The 21714-nt window shown below is 30.6% G+C and overlaps 1 protein-coding gene across 1 annotated transcript in view; it reads right to left on the bottom strand.

Annotated features, from left to right (window-relative positions):
• The window catches only part of LOC130450933 (homeobox protein ceh-30), a 112079-nt gene extending 90798 nt beyond the window's left edge, over positions 1–21281 (bottom strand). The window contains exon 1 of the mRNA XM_056789678.1: positions 20839–21281. Coding sequence (XP_056645656.1) covers positions 20839–21205 — 367 coding nt within the window. The 5' untranslated portion in view covers positions 21206–21281. The remainder of the gene's footprint in view (positions 1–20838) is intronic.
• Between the last annotated feature and the right edge of the window lie 433 nt (positions 21282–21714).

Consider the following 21714-nt stretch of genomic DNA (forward strand, 5'->3'; position numbering starts at 1 on the left):
AGTTTGATTAAACAAAAAACATATATATAATATATACATATTATATTATTATATATATAAATATTTTAAAAATTTGTACAAGCTTTAATAATATGATGTATACATAAGTATTCTCGGAAATATATTGAGGTCCACTTTGGTGTTTTCTTGCCACGTTCCCAATAAAAACCAATAAAAAACTACTCATTATATATATAAATTACATTTCTTTAATTTCTTATTTCTTAGGCCTTTTAATATGTTCAGAAAAATTAATTTTCTCCTATATCTCAAATGCATAACAGTATTCAATTGAATTATTTATAGTTTTATTAGAATATAAAAAATAGAGCTATAAATTTTACTTAAATTATTTAGGTCTTTCTTATCATTTATAGCTTTTTCGTTCTTATGAATGTGAACCATTTCGAAAAATTCTCTTTTTCGTGTATTAAATTCCGTTTCAAGAATTTTTAAATATTTATAATTGAATTTATGTTTTTTGATATTTCATGGTTGGTTAATGCATTTCTATATTTTATCGTATTGATGTAGCACTTTTTCCAGTTGCCTTACGCCAGCTATAATTATACCTCTGCATAAAGGAGAAGATAAAAATCAAGCATTGAATTATCGCCCAATTGCACTCCTTCCCACGTTATCTAAGATCATAGAAAGATTGATCAAAAAGAGGCTTTTATCATTTTTGTTTAAATATAAATTACTTATTACCCATCGAAACTGGAGGGCTTTTAAGTAATAAATGCACAAATGATGCTATATTTTCTCTCCTAAATAATGTCTACTCCACACTAAACATCCATCATTCCTCTGCAAAAACTTTTTGTGATTTTTCTAAGGCTTTCGATTGTGTTGATCATGATATTTTAATTAACAAATTGCAATACAACGGTTTCGGCGAAACATCTCTCACAAGGTGTAAGTCATATCTTACCACCAGAAGTCACCTTGTAAGGGTTGATATACGATGTCTTCTTGCAAGCCTATAGAGTGCCCCAAGGTTCAGTACTAGGCCCTAGTTTGTTTATTCTGTTTATAAACGACATCGCCTATCTAGACATCAGTGGTAAAATATGTTTTTTTGCAGACGATACTATTTTCTCTTGGTATAACCCTGATGTCCCGGCACTTCACACGACCATATCTATCTATATCTATTGACCTGATCACTCTTAAATCATGGTGCGATTCTAATCATCTGTGTCTCAACTTTTCCAAAACTAAAGTTTTAGCATATAATAGTACATTGTAGCCTTTTCTATTAAATAATACCACCATTGAAGTCATTAGTTAGATATTTACTCGGACTAAACTGCAGGGACTTCTTCAAAAGATTAAAAATTCTGACTCTTCCTGCTTTATTCATATTTGAATCCGTTTGCCTAATTCGTAAACACGTTTCTCCTTTACCCACTTACTAAACGTTCAAAACTAGTGAAGTGCTCAATATTTTACCATGCAAAAAAATGCACAATCACTGGTCAATTGAAATCAAATCGATATCATCTTTTACCGCATTTCGCAATAATTTTAGGGCAGATTTACTGGAAGGTACCTTCTTCTCTGTAAACGACTTCTATTCTAATAATAATATTTAATTCCGGGCATGCTGTAAACTGGTTTAATTTTGCTTTGGATTTATATACTAATTATTACCTATTACTATTACCTATAATTTTGTTATTCATTATGTTTTTTCAGCTTTTGTCTACAAATTTTAACGATTTATTGACAATAAAGAATTTCTCTCTTTCTTTAAAGTTGTTTTCAGTGAATTCATATGGAAACCACATGGATCTTACCAAGTGATCTAAAATCATTATATATAGTTTTTTGTGAACAATTCAAAGATGCCTCAAGCTTATGCTACATTTAAATAGCAACAAAAAACGACATTCATCAGAATATGTCATATAAAGCTTTTTTTCAGATTTGAAATAATACATTGTAAAGTATAAAGCTTCTCATTACTCTCTCTTTTATTATTTATACAAATAATAAATCATACTGTTGTTTAGATATGTATGAATAATGAAAATATTTTTAGTTATTTGTGAAAACAAAATCGGAAATGTGTATTTTATACAAATAATTCAGAATATGTTTACATTTTTTACAAGCGCATTTCGTATGATAAATAATTATTTTGTTATTATTTTCTCCTTTGAATCAGTATTTGATTTCCTCAAAAGTTCAAGGCGTCGGTCATATTTTGGTATTTAAAATATTTAACCATTATTTAAATGTAACTTAAACTACGAAAGGAAATAAATAAAATCAAATGCGTGTGTTTTTACAATTGATTAAACAACATGCAGATAAGAAAATTGAACTGAAATGGGAAAATAAGACTTCTGTGTGTTTAGATCAAAGTAAAAAAATCACTTTTGAACTTTTCTGTACCTATATCTTCAACTACAGGATTTGATTTATATAAATTTTGAAGGTCAAGTGCGTCGGATAATTATAGATTAATGGCATTTTTTCTATAGAGTTGTAGCTACAATAACAAAAATAGGACTGAAAAATGACATACAAAAAATAAGGAATATATCAAAATATATTCCGTAAAGATAGATAAACAGAAGATCAAATTTTCTCAATAATAACGATCATAAATCCCCACTATTACACTCACTATTTATAGACTTGAAAGCAGCTTATTATTCTATACTTAAACCAAAGTTACTGAACGCGGAATGGATCAAATACCAGATAATATATGCAAATTAGTAGAAATCGTAAAAAAATAATAAATCGCATTAGATTAGGAGAAATTTGAAGTACGCCAAGTGCTAATATCCACTCTCCTTTTAATACAGTGTGTGAAAATAACGTGCTTATATATCCATTTCAGTTACTTCCAATGAAATGTTGCATGAATGGTTTCTCCATTAATTCAGGTGAAATGTAATTATACGCGGACAAAAAAAAATAACCGTTATCAAGAGATCATGAAAAAAACTGATGACGCAGCTCACTGCAGTTTGGAAGGTAGTAACAATTGGATCAATAAAAATTTTTTCTAGAACTAACCAACCAAAGACCGTCACTCATTATGGAAAATCCTTGGACATTCTGCACAATTTTAGACAAAATCCTCGTATCCATGAGAGAGCTTGTATTACAACTAAATGATAGTAAAGTCAGTCTAAATTATTTGAAAAAGCTTTTAGTCCACATTTTCATGTATACCTAGTAGAAATTGGAATAGCAGAAAGTTACAACTTTATTAACACACTGTATATCATAGCTATAGAAAGCTTTGTGAAAAAGGCGGTATGAATTGGCTTAAGAAAAAAACATTCTTAAGCGTATTATGTAGTATTCATAGAAAATGGAAAGGAAAAGCTAAAGAGGATAGCACAAAAATTAAAAGTGAGTAATTTGGGTTATTGAATGGATGAAATGAAAAATAAGTATATAAAAATTGAAAATAGAAATGAAAGGAAGAAAACAGAATTTCTACATTTAGACTTACAAGTAAAAGTAAAAATTAAAAGACAATTATATCTAGCTGGGAACCTTTCCAAATAGTAAATGTGACGATACGTGTTAAACAGGTAAAAAACGGATTGTACTTTATTTTTAAATCAAAGCAACAAGCAAAACACAGGTTATGATAAAAAACTATAAACTAAATCCAAAATATGAGAGTTGGGAAATCTATGAGGAGAAAAAAAAGAAGGATGAATGTGATGATCAAACAAAGTATTTGAACTGTACAAAGAAAGAATCACTAAGATAATCCAATTAAAATGATTGCATTGACTAGGAAATTTGAAAAGATTGGATTTTATTACATCAAATTTTCATTAAAACTTCTACAAGTCCTTTTTCATAGATATTTGTTCTAACATATACCATATTTGTTTTCTGAATGATCGTTTTCGAGAATCTTTCGTTGTTATACTATTTTTGGCTAGTTCTATTACCTTTAATTTAGAGAGAAGATCTGGAGCGGAACTCTCATGAATAGAAACACGTAGTAGAATAAGTGGAAATTTGGTACTCTGATGAATTGTTTTGCTAGATTTCTGCTCCAATTTTCACGTCCCTCAATCCCTTATGGAATCGACTTTAAACGAAAAATTATACCTTTAGAATACCATTCAATGATTTCTTCTAAACATAGATGGTGTTAGCAAAAAGAGATATCCTCTATGATGTTTGAAGAATAATTTACAGTTCATTGTAGCACCTATCCCAACTTCAACACTTCAGTCATAATAATAGACCAAAACATTAATACAATAACTAAAATTATCGAGAAAAAGTGTGTAATATATCTTTTTGACAATTCTGATTCTGAATAAAAATAAGTTTTCGATAAAAGTCGTAGGTGTGTTATCAACTTATAGTGGCTTATTATAAATAATGGAGCTTTATCAACTTCAAGGTTATAAAAGAAATGTTGTGGTATGTGGTTTGGTTCTCTTATCAAATTTCGCAACTATTTCTAATTTAACTAAAAACGTTCAATTTTATGTATAAAATTGACACAAATTTTAATAAACGAGTGGACTTTCAATGAAAAATACTGGTATCCATAAGAGACTAATTTACATATGAGAGTAAAATGAACAAAATATATTTGGTAAGAGCATTTCATTATAAAATTTATTTATTATAATGTATACCAGAGGATTGATTTCATTATTAATACTCGTACAAAGGAATAACCTACAATGTAACAACTACATTATTTTAAACAATATATAAAAAATATTAACGGAGAACTTGGAAGAGAGCGGCGAAGACTACCAACGGGGCTTTAGAAAGGAAAGTTCCACCGTAAACGCAATACAAACTATGACACAGACATTGGAACAGTGCTATAAAAATGACACACAGCTGCAAATAATATTTATCGATTTCAAACAAATTTCCAATAGTATAAATAGAAGAAAGCTGATGAGGCATTTGAAAGACAAGCCAGCAAAACTTTTCAGATTAATAGAGAAGATAATGGAAAAGTCAAAAGAGAAACTACTAACTATAGAAGGTTTGATAGGGAAGATAAAAGGTGAAACAGGAAAATGCACTATCTAAGACTATTCAATGTAGCTCTATGAGGAGCAATAAGAGAGGCTGCAATAAAATGCACTCTTGCACAAACAATTGTACTGTTAGTGGTACATGCACACGAAATAGGACAGATAGGAATGAAAAAATCCTAAAATAAAATACATTGAGTATAATATGACAAGAATAAAAATAAATGGAATCAACATAAAAATACAAGAGTACTGTTAGGAAAAAGTGAAGAGCTTCAAATAGTTAGATAACATCTAAATGGAAGAAATAACGGATCAGAAAAGATGAAAAACATCATACAATTTGGAAATATAATAGATTTATAAGAAACAAAAATTTAAACAAAGTTAAAAATCTTCGAAGCAGTAAAAAGACCTTTGTCACTCACGCCGAATAAACTATGAGTCTCGCGAAGATACAATAAGAGATTTCAAAAATATTAGAGACGAAAAGCTAAGAATCTTAGGGCCAAAGAAAATAAATAAGAATGAATATAGAAGGCTATCAGAAACTATAAAAAATGAGTTGGACTCAAGCCAAAAGAGACCTAAAATTAAAAAAATATATATGTTCTATATTATACATGTTAACAAAATTATGTTTATTCTAGAATCTGGTTTGAGTAAATTACAGTATAGTTTAGACAAGTTAATTTGTTGTAAAAATTAAGCATCAACATTCTTCCGTGCTTTCAGTCGGACCTGTGCAAAGGGAGAGAAATTCTATAAAAGCTATTGTCAACACCTATTCATTTTCTGTCCCAAGTTAAAAATAAACTGTGTTTGTCAAACAGACATAATGACTTAGCGAGTTTATATTACCATGGAGTGTTAATAAACCACGATTAAGAGAAGATCTTTTAATAGTGGTAATATAATTGCTGTGAATCTTAAGAGACAGCAACATCAAAAGGAGTTTACAAAACATTATGAAAAGTATAGTTTCACTAATTTTAGTTATACATTCAATATAAACAGTCAATTATTTTTAGAAGTATCCATTGGAAAGAATTATTTCAATGGAACTATCACATCCACGTTTTTCTAGTTTCAGCAATGAAAATTAAAATCTACGGAAAATAAACTAATGTAACCTTTTCAACGTAATTAATCGAGTATGATTGTTTGATTTGGGTTGGACTTCCTATTAACGCAAACGTAAATGTGATATTAAAATTTTATGGAAACGACTGTAACAGGGTATTTCATTTTCACCATTCTATCATTTTCGTCAGTTGAATGGAAACAATTTGTTTGCATTCGATTGATTAAAATCAATTGTAAAAAAGAGTGTTCATTATAAAAGAAAAATAAACAAATATTTTTAATATTAATTTTAAATATTTATAAAACTTTTAGATGATATTAACAAAAATTTTTTCTGGAATTTAATTTTGACATGAAAATACCTATAAAAGTCATAGTCTCAACAAGCTTCACACAAAGTTTTAGCTTGCTGATTTGATCAATTTTTTAATAATAGAGCTCGAACGACTTATTTTGAAGAATGTGTCAAATTAAATTTTCGACTAAAAAAGGATTAACACCAATACAAATAAAAAACAGCATGTAGGCAGGTTACGGTGTCTATCATTCTCATCAATTAAAAATTGGTTTTTTCGCTAGGAGCCTAAAACCAAAGTGAGCGCCTTGAATTCTCAGCGCAGTGCAAAAGTATCGTCGATTAGAATGAACGATTTTTAAAGCTTTGTCTCGAGGACCAAGAAAGTGTAATCCGATCAATTGTAACAGGTGATAACAGCATTGTTATTTTTTATGATCCAACATTCAAAAGAAATTCCATAAGAAGCACCAAAAAAATGATGGCCAGAATATTTTGGGACTGCGAGTGTATCTTTTTGATCGACATTAATATAACCATGAACGCGGGTATTACCCTGACTTAGTATGGCAGTTACGTAAAAAAATTTTCGAAAGAAGGCTCGGCGAAATCAACCGAGGTATGCGCTTGTTTCATAAGAACGCTCCAGTCCCATTGCTTCACTTTCCAAGGCTACTGTACACTGTATAGACCTGATCTGGCCCCGTCCAACTATTTTTTTTCGCAAATATAAAGGTTTAAGAAACATTTTGACTCTACAGATACATCATATTGTCATAGTGGCAGAAGCTTTAATCACACGTTCTGCAAAGTGTGTGGAAATAAAAGGAAAATATATTGAAAAATAATCGCAGTTTTATTTAAGACATTTCTATCTATGTTAGATTAAGAATTGATGGACCGCAGTACGTATATTATAAATGGCATATTCCATTCAGGTTGGTTCTAATATAGTGTCCAGAACAAGTAAACTAAAAATAAATACGATTTTGGGATAACAATATAACGGAATTTTAGGTTAAGTATGCGAAATAATTCAGTGGTCACGAATCATTTTAACCACGCAGCTCTTATATCCTTCACTTCTTCTAACCAAATGTCGGAAAAATAAACAATGATATATTTGGATTGGAGCAAGCGTAAAAAGCGACAAAGTTATTTAAAAAATTATTATTTCAGTCACTTAATGATGATATTAGACTAAGTGGTGAGACTTTTTATTTTTATATTACCTAAATCACAGATACTCTTTGGTATTGACATTTTTGTGATTTTCCATTAATTTATGATCTCTGCTTTTGTTACCGCTTATCGCCCCACTGCGACGGTAACTTGTCTGAAAATATGCAGACAAAACAAAGACTCTTTGAAGTCACCGCCTCCAGACATAACTTGCAAAAGTCTTCGAATTTATTAACAACAATAAGATTAAAATATTTTGTCATGAAATATAAATATCTGTATTTTCTAATTGGTGAGTAAAACCGAAGACATAGGATATAAAAAAATATGGAGAAAGGAGCTAACGTAATAACTTGAAAGATATTTTTCCAATTTGTACGTAATGACTACATTTAAGTAAAAATTCAATAGTTTTTCATCCCATCTTAACTTGTCTTCTGTGCCGTTCTTTGTTGCCATTGACTGCTTAAAAGATATTAGTCACATTAAATAATTTTGTCTTGTCCAACTGTAGCTGTAAGTATAATATTGCAATTTTAGTTTTTGTAGATAGTACCAAAATTTTTGATAAATTAAAAGATATAAATTGTCAATTAATTCCCTATTAAAAATATCGATAATCGACGTTTATGTTCACACAAAAATAAAATTTCAAGAATGTTACATATATAATAATTGTCTTAAACGCTTCCGCTCCTGTCACATGCGATATATTAATACTTTACAAAAGAAAGCTTTCAATAAGATTTAAAATTGTCCTCCAGGACTCTTCTGATCGATTTCTACGTAAATTGAACATCTCATTTATTGTTTCCAGGTAGGGAATAATATTTCTCTCCCCATTCGAGTAATTTAAAAATAATGCCAACAAGGAAGATAGTCTTAACGTTTCCTACGTAATTGAGAATTTGGTTTCGAGGTCTGTACCAAAAGTTTCAAAGGAAAGGCTATAAAATATAATATGAACTGATTGTTGTGCATTTTCTTTTGCTCGATAATATTCCACCACGGTGAAGTTTTGTATAGTATTTAATAAAAATTCCAAAATGAATATACAATATGAGTTTGATTTTATTTATAGAGGGTGTCTCATAAATAATGTCGATTTCCAGTTGACTTGGTTTATCAAATAATCAATCAAAAAGAAAGCCTCAATTTTCGAAGTATGGCACATCGAATTCTTTGATTCCAACTCAATGTCCAGCGAATTCTTTAAGATCTTGATAAAATCAATCTTTCGGCTTGGATGCAACAAATTCAAATTTTTCCCACGCATGGATCTGAATAGTCATCTGACGGTACCATCTAGTTCTTCGGTCTTATTCCGCATAACATTCACTTTATGTGCTTTGGTATTGTCATGTTGTAACAGAGTCAGTCCTCTTTCGATTAAGTAAACTTGGATATTTCTCCGTTAAAACCTCATACAATCGCATCATCTGTTCACTATTTTCCTCAGCATTGATAGGTCGACCATCTGAAATGATTTGAAGTACACTAAACATTTATAATTCTACGGGACACAAGCTCGAATCGACCTCTCCTTACGACTGGTTCAGGTAAAAGTTCTTCATCTAACACCTGGTTTTCCATGTTCGGGTTGTTTATATAAGTCCATTTTTTCTCGCATGTTACGACTGTTTTTTAAGAAAAACTCTTTGATCCGACGATTGTCACGATCAATGAACAATTCTATTCTATCCTAAATTACTGTAAGTGTTTGGAATCTAACGGTCTTACTTAGTAGAAGCTCCATCAATTATTATAACCACAATTATAAAAATTGACACTAACACCGATACTTAAGACTCCGCACTTTGCTCTCCTTTTACACTAAGCACTTGGATAACTAACTGAAAAGGCTCGTCCTCGAGTAACAATGCGTCTAATAGAATGATCACCTTTCGGCAAGGCAAGACGCTATTTACTCATCTCTAGTCTACGTTTCGCTTGAAATTTGGTTAATTCGTGTGGCTCTATTCGACAACTGAATGGTAACTTTTGAAGGTCCATGAGAGTCCGATAATTGGCGAATGATATAGGTTGATTATAGATTCCATTTGCTGCTTTAAAATTTTTCAATAATGACCTAACAATACACGAATATACCAACGTACTGCATCGTTAATAAACAAAGTGAGAATCATTAAAAGAAAGTTAAGCAATTGTACTCTTCATAGAATAAGAAATTTTTGTTAACAAGTTAACATAAGACATTTCTTATGAGACACCCTTTGTAATTTATTATGAAGAGGATAAACTAGAAACTAATAACGTTGTAATATATAGGAAGAAATTTTATCAACATTCACAGACATTTATGCTTTAAATGATATTTTAACATAATAATTTCAACGAATAGAGAGATGTATTAAACGATATTCTCGAATAGATTTAAATCGTACCTCAACTAAATTTCAGAATCAAACAGTCAAGTACAAAACTCAGTTAATAAATTATTGAACCATCAACTTCCATATAACGAGCAAAACTGCTAACCATGAAAAACCATGGAGATTGTTTATCGAGAGTTGATGAAAAAATCATCAATTTCCATTACCCTGTAGATCAAAATGGTTTTCTGACATAGATAGATATTTCTTCACTTTATATATTATAGTAGTTATTCAAATTTTATAAACTTATCTTAAATACTGAACTTGTCACGAAATCAATCAAATTAAAATCTCAAAACGATTCTTCATTATAACTAAGTCATGATTTGTCCAGTGAAGTAGTGTTGCCTAGTAATACAAAATACGTAAGCACGAACCCAGTTGTCCAAAAAGAGGTAAAAAAAATTAATAACTATCTAAGATACACTAATACGCTAATTTATTTGGAACTCAATAGAATGTCATGGTAAAATTTTAAATTTCCTCCAAACATATTATTAATCTATACTTCTATATAAATTATGTAATTCCAAACAAAAATGAGATGTAAGTTGGTAGAACAAAATTTTAATAGCTATTGTCTGGTGGTGGAATGAAAATTTACATTCTGAATGAAGTTCTCCCTCGTGAGGGAACCCAAAACTCCCTTTCAATGTTCGTTGCTATCAAATCAGCCAAGTAACCAGAGAGAGAAAAAATCTTGAGCAAAACTCACAACATTTCAGATTCACGAGCATACCTGAGTCAAAAATATGCTCGAAATTCTAGAATTGTATTCAATTTCTTTAATCTACGCGTCTCAGATTCCGGAGACTTCATTATGCTCAGGAAGACGATTTTTAAAAAGATGTTCTAGAGAACATTCACAAAAAAAGTGTACATTGGAAAATCATAAAAGGACTTTCAATATTATGAGTGAAATATCGAAAATATTTTAGAATAACTATTATCATCAGAGACTGAATTTACGATCGAAATATATCTAGTGAGAAAATGTAAACATTATATATATATATATATATATATATATATATATATATATATATATATATATATATATATATATATATATACAGTGCTTTTCAGATAAAAGTATACACCTTTAATAACTTTTGTAATACTGGTATTTAGAAAAAATCCAAAAACACGTCAATTTATGTTGGAAGGGGCAAGCATTATGGCTTATTTAAACTTACTGGAAAAGCCACCCCCTCACCCCTAGCAGCATCCCCTTTATTTTTTTTAAATTACTTTCCATATTTTTTATGTAAAATTTGGATACTCCTCTTTGAGCTGATTTCAAAAATGTATAATACTTGTAGGTTAAAGTGGTTAGTTTATGAGATAAACAATTTTTCTTTTAAGAGCACAAATTTTATTTATTATTTACTTTCACCTTATTTGCCTGTACTAAAATGGGTTGTACAACAGTTCAAACTCTTTAATCTTTTTAACTGTGCTATTTATTATGAAGTTACAATAAGTGTTCAAAATGAGTACCATTCACTTCCATACAATGGTATAATCTATTTTGAAATGCCTCTCTGACATTGCTTAATACGGCTGGATTTAATTGTCGACATTCATTTTCTATCCTCTCTCGTAAATCATCCAGAGATTCTGGTTGGGTAGTATAAACTTTTGTTTTTAAATACCCCCATAAAAAGAAGTCTAGGGGTGTTAAATCTGGTGACCTAGGTCGCCACTCCATCATCTGCCCCCTTCTACCTATCCAACGAGCGGGGAATGTTTCGTTTAAAAATTGTCGGACAGGCATAGTGTGGGGGAGCTCCGTCTTGTTGAAATACCAGTAAATCTTCGGAAAGGTTATCATCATTTTCTATTATTGTTGTAATACGTGGGTCAACCCCTTCCCTGAGTAACTCAAGATATGATTCACCATTTAAATTTTCGTTGATGAAGAAAGGTCCGACAATGTGGTCACCTAGGATAACACACCAAACGTTTAACTTTTGGGGATGTTGTGTATGGAATTCACGCATAATATGTGGATCACTTTCAGCCCAATATCTACAATTATGCCTACTTACTAAGCCATTTAATGACCATGAGCATTCATCAGAAAAGCAAATATTGTTTAACAATTGTGGATTGTTATTGATAATTTGATAATTTAATAAAAAGTAGAGTTTTTTGTTGTTTGGATTTTTTAAGTAGAATAAATAGCACAGTTAAAAAGATTAAAGAGTTTGAACTGTTGTACAACCCATTTTAGTACAGGCAAATAAGGTGAAAGTAAATAATAAGTAAAATTTGGGCTCTTAAAAGAAAAATTTTTTATCTCATAAACTAACCACTTTAACCTACAAGTATTATACATTTTTGAAATCAGCTCAAAGAGGAGTATCCAAATTTTACATAAAAAATATGAAAAGTAATTTAAAAAAATAAAGGGGATGCTGCTAGGGGTGAGGGGGTGGCTTTTCCAGTAAGTTTAAATAAGCCATAATGCTTGCCCCTTCCAACATAAATTGACGTGTTTTTGGATTTTTTCTAAATACCAGTATTACAAAAGTTATTAAAGGTGGATACTTTTATCTGAAAAGCACTGTATATATGTGGAGTTCGTTGATTTTGGTTGCTATTATTTTGTTTTAATTTTTTTTTTAAATTGGAATCCGTCAAATTGAAGGTTATGTTAGTTCAAGTTCTTAAGTTCCCTTTGAAGATCTTTTTAGATAATACATCTGCCAAAGTTTTAACAAACGAAAATAACTACAAAAAACGCTGTTTTCAGAAACAAAATATATTATTCAAAAAGATCTGTATACGAATAAAAAAAACTGATTGAAGTAACCAAATGTAATATAAGCACTCTTTTAGATTTTGAAAAAATAAATACTATTAAAGTTCAACTACATTTGAATTGATATAACCCAGTAAAATTCAACGTAATTTGTGAAGACCTATTGAAGATTATGTTAGTTTAGGTCGTTACAGATATCATTGAATTTTGAATACCTGCTTAATTTCATCGTTGATATTAAATATTTTACTCCTTAACTCGGCCTTCAGTTTTACAGAGAAAAAATAGTCGGACGAGACCAGGTCAGGTTTATATGGTGGGTGTTCAATCTCTATGAAGCCACATTAGCCTTGGAAAGCGAAGCAGTGTGGACTGGAGCGTTGTCATAAAACAAGCGCACACCTCGCCTACTTTTGACGCACGGTTTTTAGATAATGTTAACGCAACTGTCTTAATAAGTCAAAATCATTGCTGCGTTCGTGGTTGTATTTGATTCTTTGATTTGATCTCTTCTTGTATTGGATATCAATCAAAAGGATACCAGATCAGATCTGTACAGTGTACAGTAGCCTTGTGAAGTGAAGCAATGGGACTGAAACATTCTGATGAAACAAGCGCATACCTCGGTTGATTTCACCGCGCCTTCTTTCGATAATTTTTTTACGTAACTTCCATAGTAAGTCAGTGTAATAGCCGCGTTCATGGTTATATTAAAGTCGATCAAAAATATACCCTCGCAGTCCCAAAATATTGTAGCCATCACTTTTTTGGTGCTTTCCGTAGCCTTTGCTTTCTTTCACGGGCTCTCCTTTCCGATGCCACTTCATGGAATCTTTTAAATGTTAGATAATAGTGAATTATTATAGATTCATAATCGGTTACAATTGATCGGATGACACTTCCTTGGTTCTCGAGGTAAAGCTCTAAAAATCGCTCACTACATTCTACTCGACGCTGCTTTTGCACAGCGCTATCATATTGGAAATGCCAATCTGTGCTGTAATTTCTTTTGTTTGTTGGCGTCGGTTTCTTTCGCTAATTTAATGTTTTCTGGAGTAGTTACCTCCCGCACGTGGGTCATCTTCTAATGATTCTCGTCCCCAGCGAAACAACTTTCAATTATTGAAATGATGGACACAAGTTACAGTAAACAGCCACCATCTTTGTATAGTTAAAAATTTTATAACAGGGAAAAACTCAATTTGAGACATTTTTCACAATGAACGATCGTGATCGACTTGGTTTCAATTTATTGAGTGCTATATATTTAGAAACCCATAATGCTACATTAGATATTATTGATGATTCTAAGAAAACTCATTGCTAAATATACGTATTTTTTAAAATACCTAAGTCATATCTACATCATTTGTTAATCACATAACTATCAATACAAAATACTGGCAACTCTTTCAAATTTATCATACTTCTAGTGTTTAATGAAGCTTCTTTTCTAAAACGTTAAGTGAATATGTCTTTTTATCTCTACTTTTTGTGGAGGTTTGATTACTTTTATCAATTCCATGATATTATGGATGATTCGTTTAATTTTTTTTTATTTCTTTGACAATTTAATGCAATTGAATTATTAAAACATTCCTTAAGTCACATTAAAAGTTAATTATTAATTATATCATGTTTAAAAATTTTAAACGTTCTCTCAATTATAATGAGGTACATTATTCACTATTCAGTAATGATTAATGGATGTCAATAAGGTCGTGGTCGGTTTTAATATCCAATGCGTGATCTGTCAAACTAAGTGCAGTCATTAAAACTGATTAATTTTCAAATTTATATCTATTACAAAATAAACTATCACATTATCTAATGGATTATTTCGCAAAATAACAATTTATATTGAACTTATCTCATATAAGCAAATGTTAACATTTTTTTTAATTCAACCTATTCTAGATATATTATTTTTATAAAAATATACAAGATGTTTAAAAATTTACGAGCCTATATCAAACGGAGACAAAAGCAAATTAAATCATAAAAATAAAAAGGGTAAGTAGTGAAAGTTTCAATTCGGTGGAGGATGATTGAAAGGGCTGGTGCGCACCGTTATTCGATTCTTTAATGGACAAAGAATGTGTCAGCATCTGACACAATCAAATCGTGGAAGTTTATGGTGAACAAGCAATGAACAGACAACATGAAGGGAGGGACCTACCAAGTTATTTAATGATAGAAATCAATTCCAAAAGGATTGAAAAAATTATTTAAATTGATGACAACTCTACATGAAATCTTGTCAGTACTGGAACTAAGCTATGGTAATGTGCAGCATTCCCATCACCATTTCCATATTCTGTGATTCATGTGATGTTATCCCGATCGAATAACTGGATAGCCAGATCACAATTTCAGGACCCATGATGTTCCTTCGAATTTATATTTTCTCTGTGGAGAGGAGATTTAGCATGCCAATTAGCCCGTTACTGTTTTCTTCAAATATTTATCATATTTCGTTGTTCACTTATAGTGGCTCAGGAGTTACTTCTATTTAATTATCAAGTTCAAGTTTTGAAGAAATTAATTTGCTGTGCGACCTCCCACTCAATTCGAAAAGTTCAAGAAAATCTCAGTGTCGATTCTGAAACGTCCTCTATCTACAACGCGTAACAAAGGTAAAACGTAAGAAACGATTCCTCATAATTGCGGAATTTCTTTGAAAATTATTTTAAGAACATTTTGTATGCTGATATCCGTGTAAATTTGTATTTTATATTTATTTGGGGAACATAACGAATAGAACAGATTTCTGTTCTTAAAAATATAAGCTTGGCATTTATTTGTAAGAACATAAGTTCTCTTTTATTCAGATATGTTCTACCTACTCGTTACTTCTTAGTAGTTTGCAACTGTATTCCCATTTTTTTCTCATTTTATGTATTTTTTGCAGCTCTACCAGGTTTAGTTTAGCTGTAATCAAGGACCCAACCTTATTAATATAATCTCCAACAACTCAGAACCCAGTTGAGGGATGCAACAATTCCAGTTTTCCGTAGATAAGTCCTATTTCTTATTTCTTTTGACGATTCACAACAAAATAGAATAAGGGGCTATTCGTGCAATGTTAGACGTTCTCCCGGATATTTTTGAATACTTTTGATCTATTCATAGAATGACTCAACAAAAAAGCTGTTTTGTTTATAAAAGATTTACGAAATAATGAATTTCTCTAGTATCAAAGATTTCAAGAATAATATGAATCTACTAGTGGAATATCCCCAAGGAAAGAAATGAGATGTTATAAAGATCTATCTTTTCTATTTGTTGAAACTTATTTTATCGTTTACAGCAATAAAAATTAATGAATAATATTCAGAAATAGTTCTATTTTGTATTTATCAATTTAATTAATTTTAAGGTGTTTCAACTTTCTCTTTACTTTTAATTTTGTGTCGTTAAAAAGCTGGTTGCATCCAATTGATTATTAATTGTTCACCTCATCTAAATACCGGTTATACATATACTTCAACTTAGACCGAATACCACTTCCTGAGGCGGCAGATGAAGAATCTAGTCTCACCTCCACTGTTTGAATTTAGGACCCAGTGACTATATATATCCTATTTCTTAGGTTGTTTCTTTCATTAATTTATTCATTATTCATACGTAAAAAAAGGATATTATAAAAAAGATTGTTTGTGAATTTTTTTATATAATTATTAAAATATATTCAAACAAGTGATTTTTAAATGTAGGCTGAAATCAACTAATATTAAAAAATATAGGCTTGTTTTAAGGACTGCAGATGTCTTATAGGTTATTTATAGTGGTTTTTTCAAAACTTTCCGGATAATTTTATATTTCATATATTGCTGTTTCCTTATACTATAAATACGAGAGTTGCTACTAACGCTACCAACTCAAATTACACTCGTGTGATAACGTGTTATGAGTACGATTTGACATATTCACATCAATGTTACTTTATCTCAAAACTTAAATAGCGGCCCTCGTATAATTTTACATTTAGCATAACCAAGAAATCTTTCAACATTAATCGCCTCCATGAAGGAATCTATGGGTGACTTCGTTTCCGTTTAGAGTTTAGAGATTGAGCTTTTTATTTGTAACAAATATATTGTTTGAATATGTAATATATTCTAACAGGTATGAGATATTATAATCATTGACATATTTATTATTTATTTTTGTTAATGGCATTTTGGTCTTTGTTGATGGCTAAAACTTCACTCTTAACCAGTAGGAAAATTAATTTGTCGTTAGTGGACGATATGATATAGTAATGACGCTTTCCATTAGGGGCTTTTATTCAACTTACTAAATGACAAAATATTAAACCGTTTATTATATAAGTTTATTCGTTAACAGTATATGTCTATTATATCAACACCATAAATGGATTGACCACAAAATTTGAAAATTAATTAGTTTTTGCGGTGAAATAATGACATCAACGGACGTTATCCATCGATCAATAATACGTAATTTTTATCGCATACCTAAACACCAAACCAGCTCAATAATGCTCCTGATCAGAGTCGGCTCTGTTGAGATTAAGCCGAGAAGATTGACAAACATTTACTGTAGATTAAATCGATTAAGGATAACAAGCACGCACCGTTGGTTTATTAGCTAATGTATTCTAAAAATAAAATAACTAAGAATAAATTAACATCAGCAAATTTGAAAATGGCATTTCGGTAGCTTGCATATCTTGTCAATTATGTTGGAAATATTCAAGCAGCTTCTGCTTGAAGCTCAAAAATCTTGAAAAGATATAGCACTTTGTACCTTTTTTAATAATTGGAGTGTGTTACAGGTTTTATAGGATATTTCCATTTTTTACAAGCTATAAAGAAATCCTGAAAATTTTTTAGCGTGGTACCTTAGTAATATTGATGAAACAATGGCCAAGTCCAGAAATTTTCAAATTCACCACATTTTAATACTATTGTCAACAGGCATGTGTCATTTGACTCCTGTCACTTAGTTTGTGTTTAAAAGCCAAAAGCTACGTCGTTTAGGTTTCTACGCCCCCGAAACAATTTAAAAAACTCATACAATATGGTTTAGAATGAAAATGCAAAAAATTGAGGAAGTCATAGGCCATAGCCATAGATCAATTTGAATTTTTGTGGGCACCTTTTATTCGGATGGCATTAAGCAGTATCTCAATAAATACCAAACGGCCGACGTCACAAAATGACGAACCCCCTTCCGACTTGGGCATCAAATAAAAGAGCTGGACCAATCGAATGCAGTATTCCATAAATATGAACTAGAATAAAAAGCTCTTTTTTCAATTTTCTTCAAAAAAGACCATCATCTTGATGTGGAATGTATAAAAAAATGAAGTCCGTCTCTGGCTAACATTAAAATCAAAAAGCAGAGTTTGTAATGTACAATTTGCCCCATGTCATATGTCACTTGTAATAAAAGGGACTAGCAAGAACGAAGTAAATGGAGCACTTGATTATTTAAGTACCTCAGTCATTGTTTTATCGATTTTTCGTATTAGAAATCGGATTTCCATTTAGAACGACTATCGTAGGTAGCTGGGGGTGATCAAACAATCCTTTATTAACCTTTGAAAAAAAAATCAATTGATTCACCGAATACATGATTTACGTGAAGACTATTCTACGATACTATCTGTAATTGTATTACTGTTGCATTTGAAATATTCAAATTTTCCAGATAAAGAATCACTTTTTTACCGTAAAATAATCCGCTAATGAAAAATATTAACTTCTTCTCCAACAAAATCAACCATAATTAAATGGCTTGCAGGGTATTAATAAATTTAGCAGTATTAGGACCGTAATGGTCAATGACTAGGATGTCTAAAAGATGCAAATTACACCAGAAAACATGAAAGAAGTCCTTAAAATATGAGATGAAAACCTTCACACTATTTTACATGAGCACTTGAGACAATATATGACATAAATGTATAGTATTATTGAAAAGAAATGACCAAAAAGATGTTTTTGAATTATATGAACTTTACAAGAGTCAAAACTTCTAATTTGATTGAATTTAATCTCGGAAACCATTTGATGCATCACTAGATACTATAATCTCTGGACGTATGCATAGTTCAGAACGTTATATACACTGTGAACCAAAAGAGCTATTGTGTCTCCATATAAACCCTGTATCGAAAGAATAAATTAAAAAGCCAATTCATTGTTTTTGTGATTGGTTCGATGTTTTTGTTTGTTATTGAAAATAGGAAATACTGTTTTCACTAATATCAATGTATACGCTTCGATGAGCTGATCTGAGAAACTAATAACTTTTATTGAGGATGCGCAATCGTGCAGAAACCTTCTTTTAGTTGCAAGCGAGTAGAATACACATACGTATAATATACATATAATTAATCTAATTTTCAAACTAAAAAAATACTCCATATATATTGAGAAACTCCTATAAATTGAGTTCGTGAAAAGAACGTCCAAAGTTAATTTGACAGGTCATCAATACAAATAAAAGATTTCAGAGCGAAAACATTTAGTAATGATTGATGCATTTTTGTATGAAATATCTAAAATGCTAAATTAAACATTCAACAGTATTTTACTGCACAAAAAAATTATTTTATTAAGCCATTGAGAAAGTGAAAACTCATAAAGGGGTGGGCAGTTCAAGTAATTATTAGATGAGGCGGAGGTGAATTAATTTAAATCAATCTCATACGAAATACTACCTCTCAACATTAAATCTATGTTAGGAATTTTGTCAATACATTTCCTTTACACCACATTTTTTATTTTCGTAGTCGCTTGGTGCCGAATCTTGTGAGTAAGACGGATGAGGACTGACTGATTTATTTCGATTTTTAAATTAGTTGTGAGCGTTTTCAAAGTTCTACATCATCACCATAGACCTATTTTGACATTTCGTGAACTTCTTATACATACCTCGTAGAATGGGTATTTGTACCGAAAACATGGATGTCTGGTAATGGTAATTAATATAGCATTCAAAGAATATATATCACTATAAAGGATTGAATGGAAAAAGATGTTTTTTGATATTAAAAGTAATAGTTTATTAGATTGTTTTACGCAAAACTCACAGGGCGAGCCAACAATTATCGAAATACAATTTCTTAGAGATTTTACTCAAAGAAACTTATAAATTGGGCTTCTAGATTTTTGTGTGAGGATCTTCATACTTACGAAAATTATTCCGGGCCTTTATAAACTGCAATGCTTTGTGTAACAAAAGTAAACTACCCTACCTTCTAAAAGTAGGTTATAAATAGAGAATAAATTAAATAAAAGTTTTAGAATAGAGAATTAACTCGTGATTTAGGCAAAATCAACTTTTTCAGTCATAGATTACACTAAACTTTCAACTCAACGAAGATTTTTTCCAAAAAGACACCGCCATCCTCAATATAGAATTATCTGCAGTAGGACATACTTTATAAGGGGTATATTCTTCAAATTACTGATATTAACGGTCACGTAACGTACTAAGTGAAAATACATAATTAGTTACAAACACCGAAAATTCATAAAATCGACAGAAAAAATTACAGATCAAAAGGATTCAAATAAAGTGACAGTGAATTTTGAATTGCTATAAAAAAGTATCATTTAACAGATTTGTGCTAATTAAGATTAGGTGAAGATATATCTTTCTATGTTCCTGTATGAAAGATTGAAGTAACAATTTAGAGAGCGAATAAATTGTAAGAGATAAACTTTTTACAATATATAACAAATTGAAAAGGAACGAATGAATATAATTATCTCGATTTTTCTATGTAAATAATGAAGAATCATATGAAACAATTAGATTATAAAGTTTTACAAAGTTATTAATTTAAAAATATTCGGTATAGAACGCACACCAAATTTTTATTTACTTTCGCTGAAATGCTATACGTTATTTCCAATTTCGATAATGTCCATCCAATTTTTTATTGATAATTTGTTTATCAAGAGTATTATTGAAATTTCTTTTGTTATACTTGCCAGTATAAAATTGTAAGTATATCAAATTCACAACAAGCTGTTGTTATCATTTTTCTAATTGATAACAATACACCAACAGATATAAATAAACAAAAAAATGGAAAATTAATATCCCTTCCTATTTTTGAATTTGATAAAGTACCTTTAACAGTTTTTGCTCTTATTTTAATTTGACTTTTCACACATAAATTCAATGGTTCATTAATATCGGCTGTCACAGTTTGTTGCACAGGATAACTAACTTTCGGGGGACTAAAGTTTCCAATCATATTGTCCTGATTATCACACTGTTCACTTTTCAATCCCAAAATATTTTCAATATAATGCGGTGTTGGTTTACTAGAAAGTCTTCTATACACGTGTTCGTGCCAAGAAAGGCGATCAAAGCTCGCGTTAAAATTTTGCAAATCTCGGTCACCACAATCAGAATTCGAGGGAATTACAGACGACAAGTGTTCGTTGAATTCAGATGTCATTTCTGTAGACCATGGGGTAACGGGGTAGAACATTGGGTTCAATTATTTCTCGTCGTCCGGTATTTCGCCATTAGTCGAGACCGCGTGACGCGAAATAACGGGAAGCACGTGGGGAAACGACAAGCGGCCTACACTGCTACAACAAAAGCGAAAAGCCTTCCTCCAAAGCTCGTGATCGTCTGAATGGTAGGTATGGGGGTGCGCTACTCATGCGACGCAAATCAACGTTTTAGCTTGAGCTTCATTCAAACATTATCCTCGTTTTATCGGCTATTATCAAATCGTTTTCGTGATTTTTTTCTTAGTAGCCTTGTCGCGAACGATTCACAAAATTGTTTACCATTTAACGCTCCGGTAATCAATTATTTAAACTACCAAAAATGTTTATTACTCTCTGAAATATTTTTTAAAATTGAAAAGAAACACATAAGAGATAACAAAAACAATGACAAACAGTCTGATTTTTTTATCTGACTAATAATAAAATTGTAAAGGAAACAAATTTTCACATTATTCAATCAATAACATATTATTTTATCGGT

This window comes from Diorhabda sublineata, chromosome X (genome assembly GCF_026230105.1).
Source record: "Diorhabda sublineata isolate icDioSubl1.1 chromosome X, icDioSubl1.1, whole genome shotgun sequence".
NCBI lineage: Eukaryota > Metazoa > Arthropoda > Insecta > Coleoptera > Chrysomelidae > Diorhabda > Diorhabda sublineata.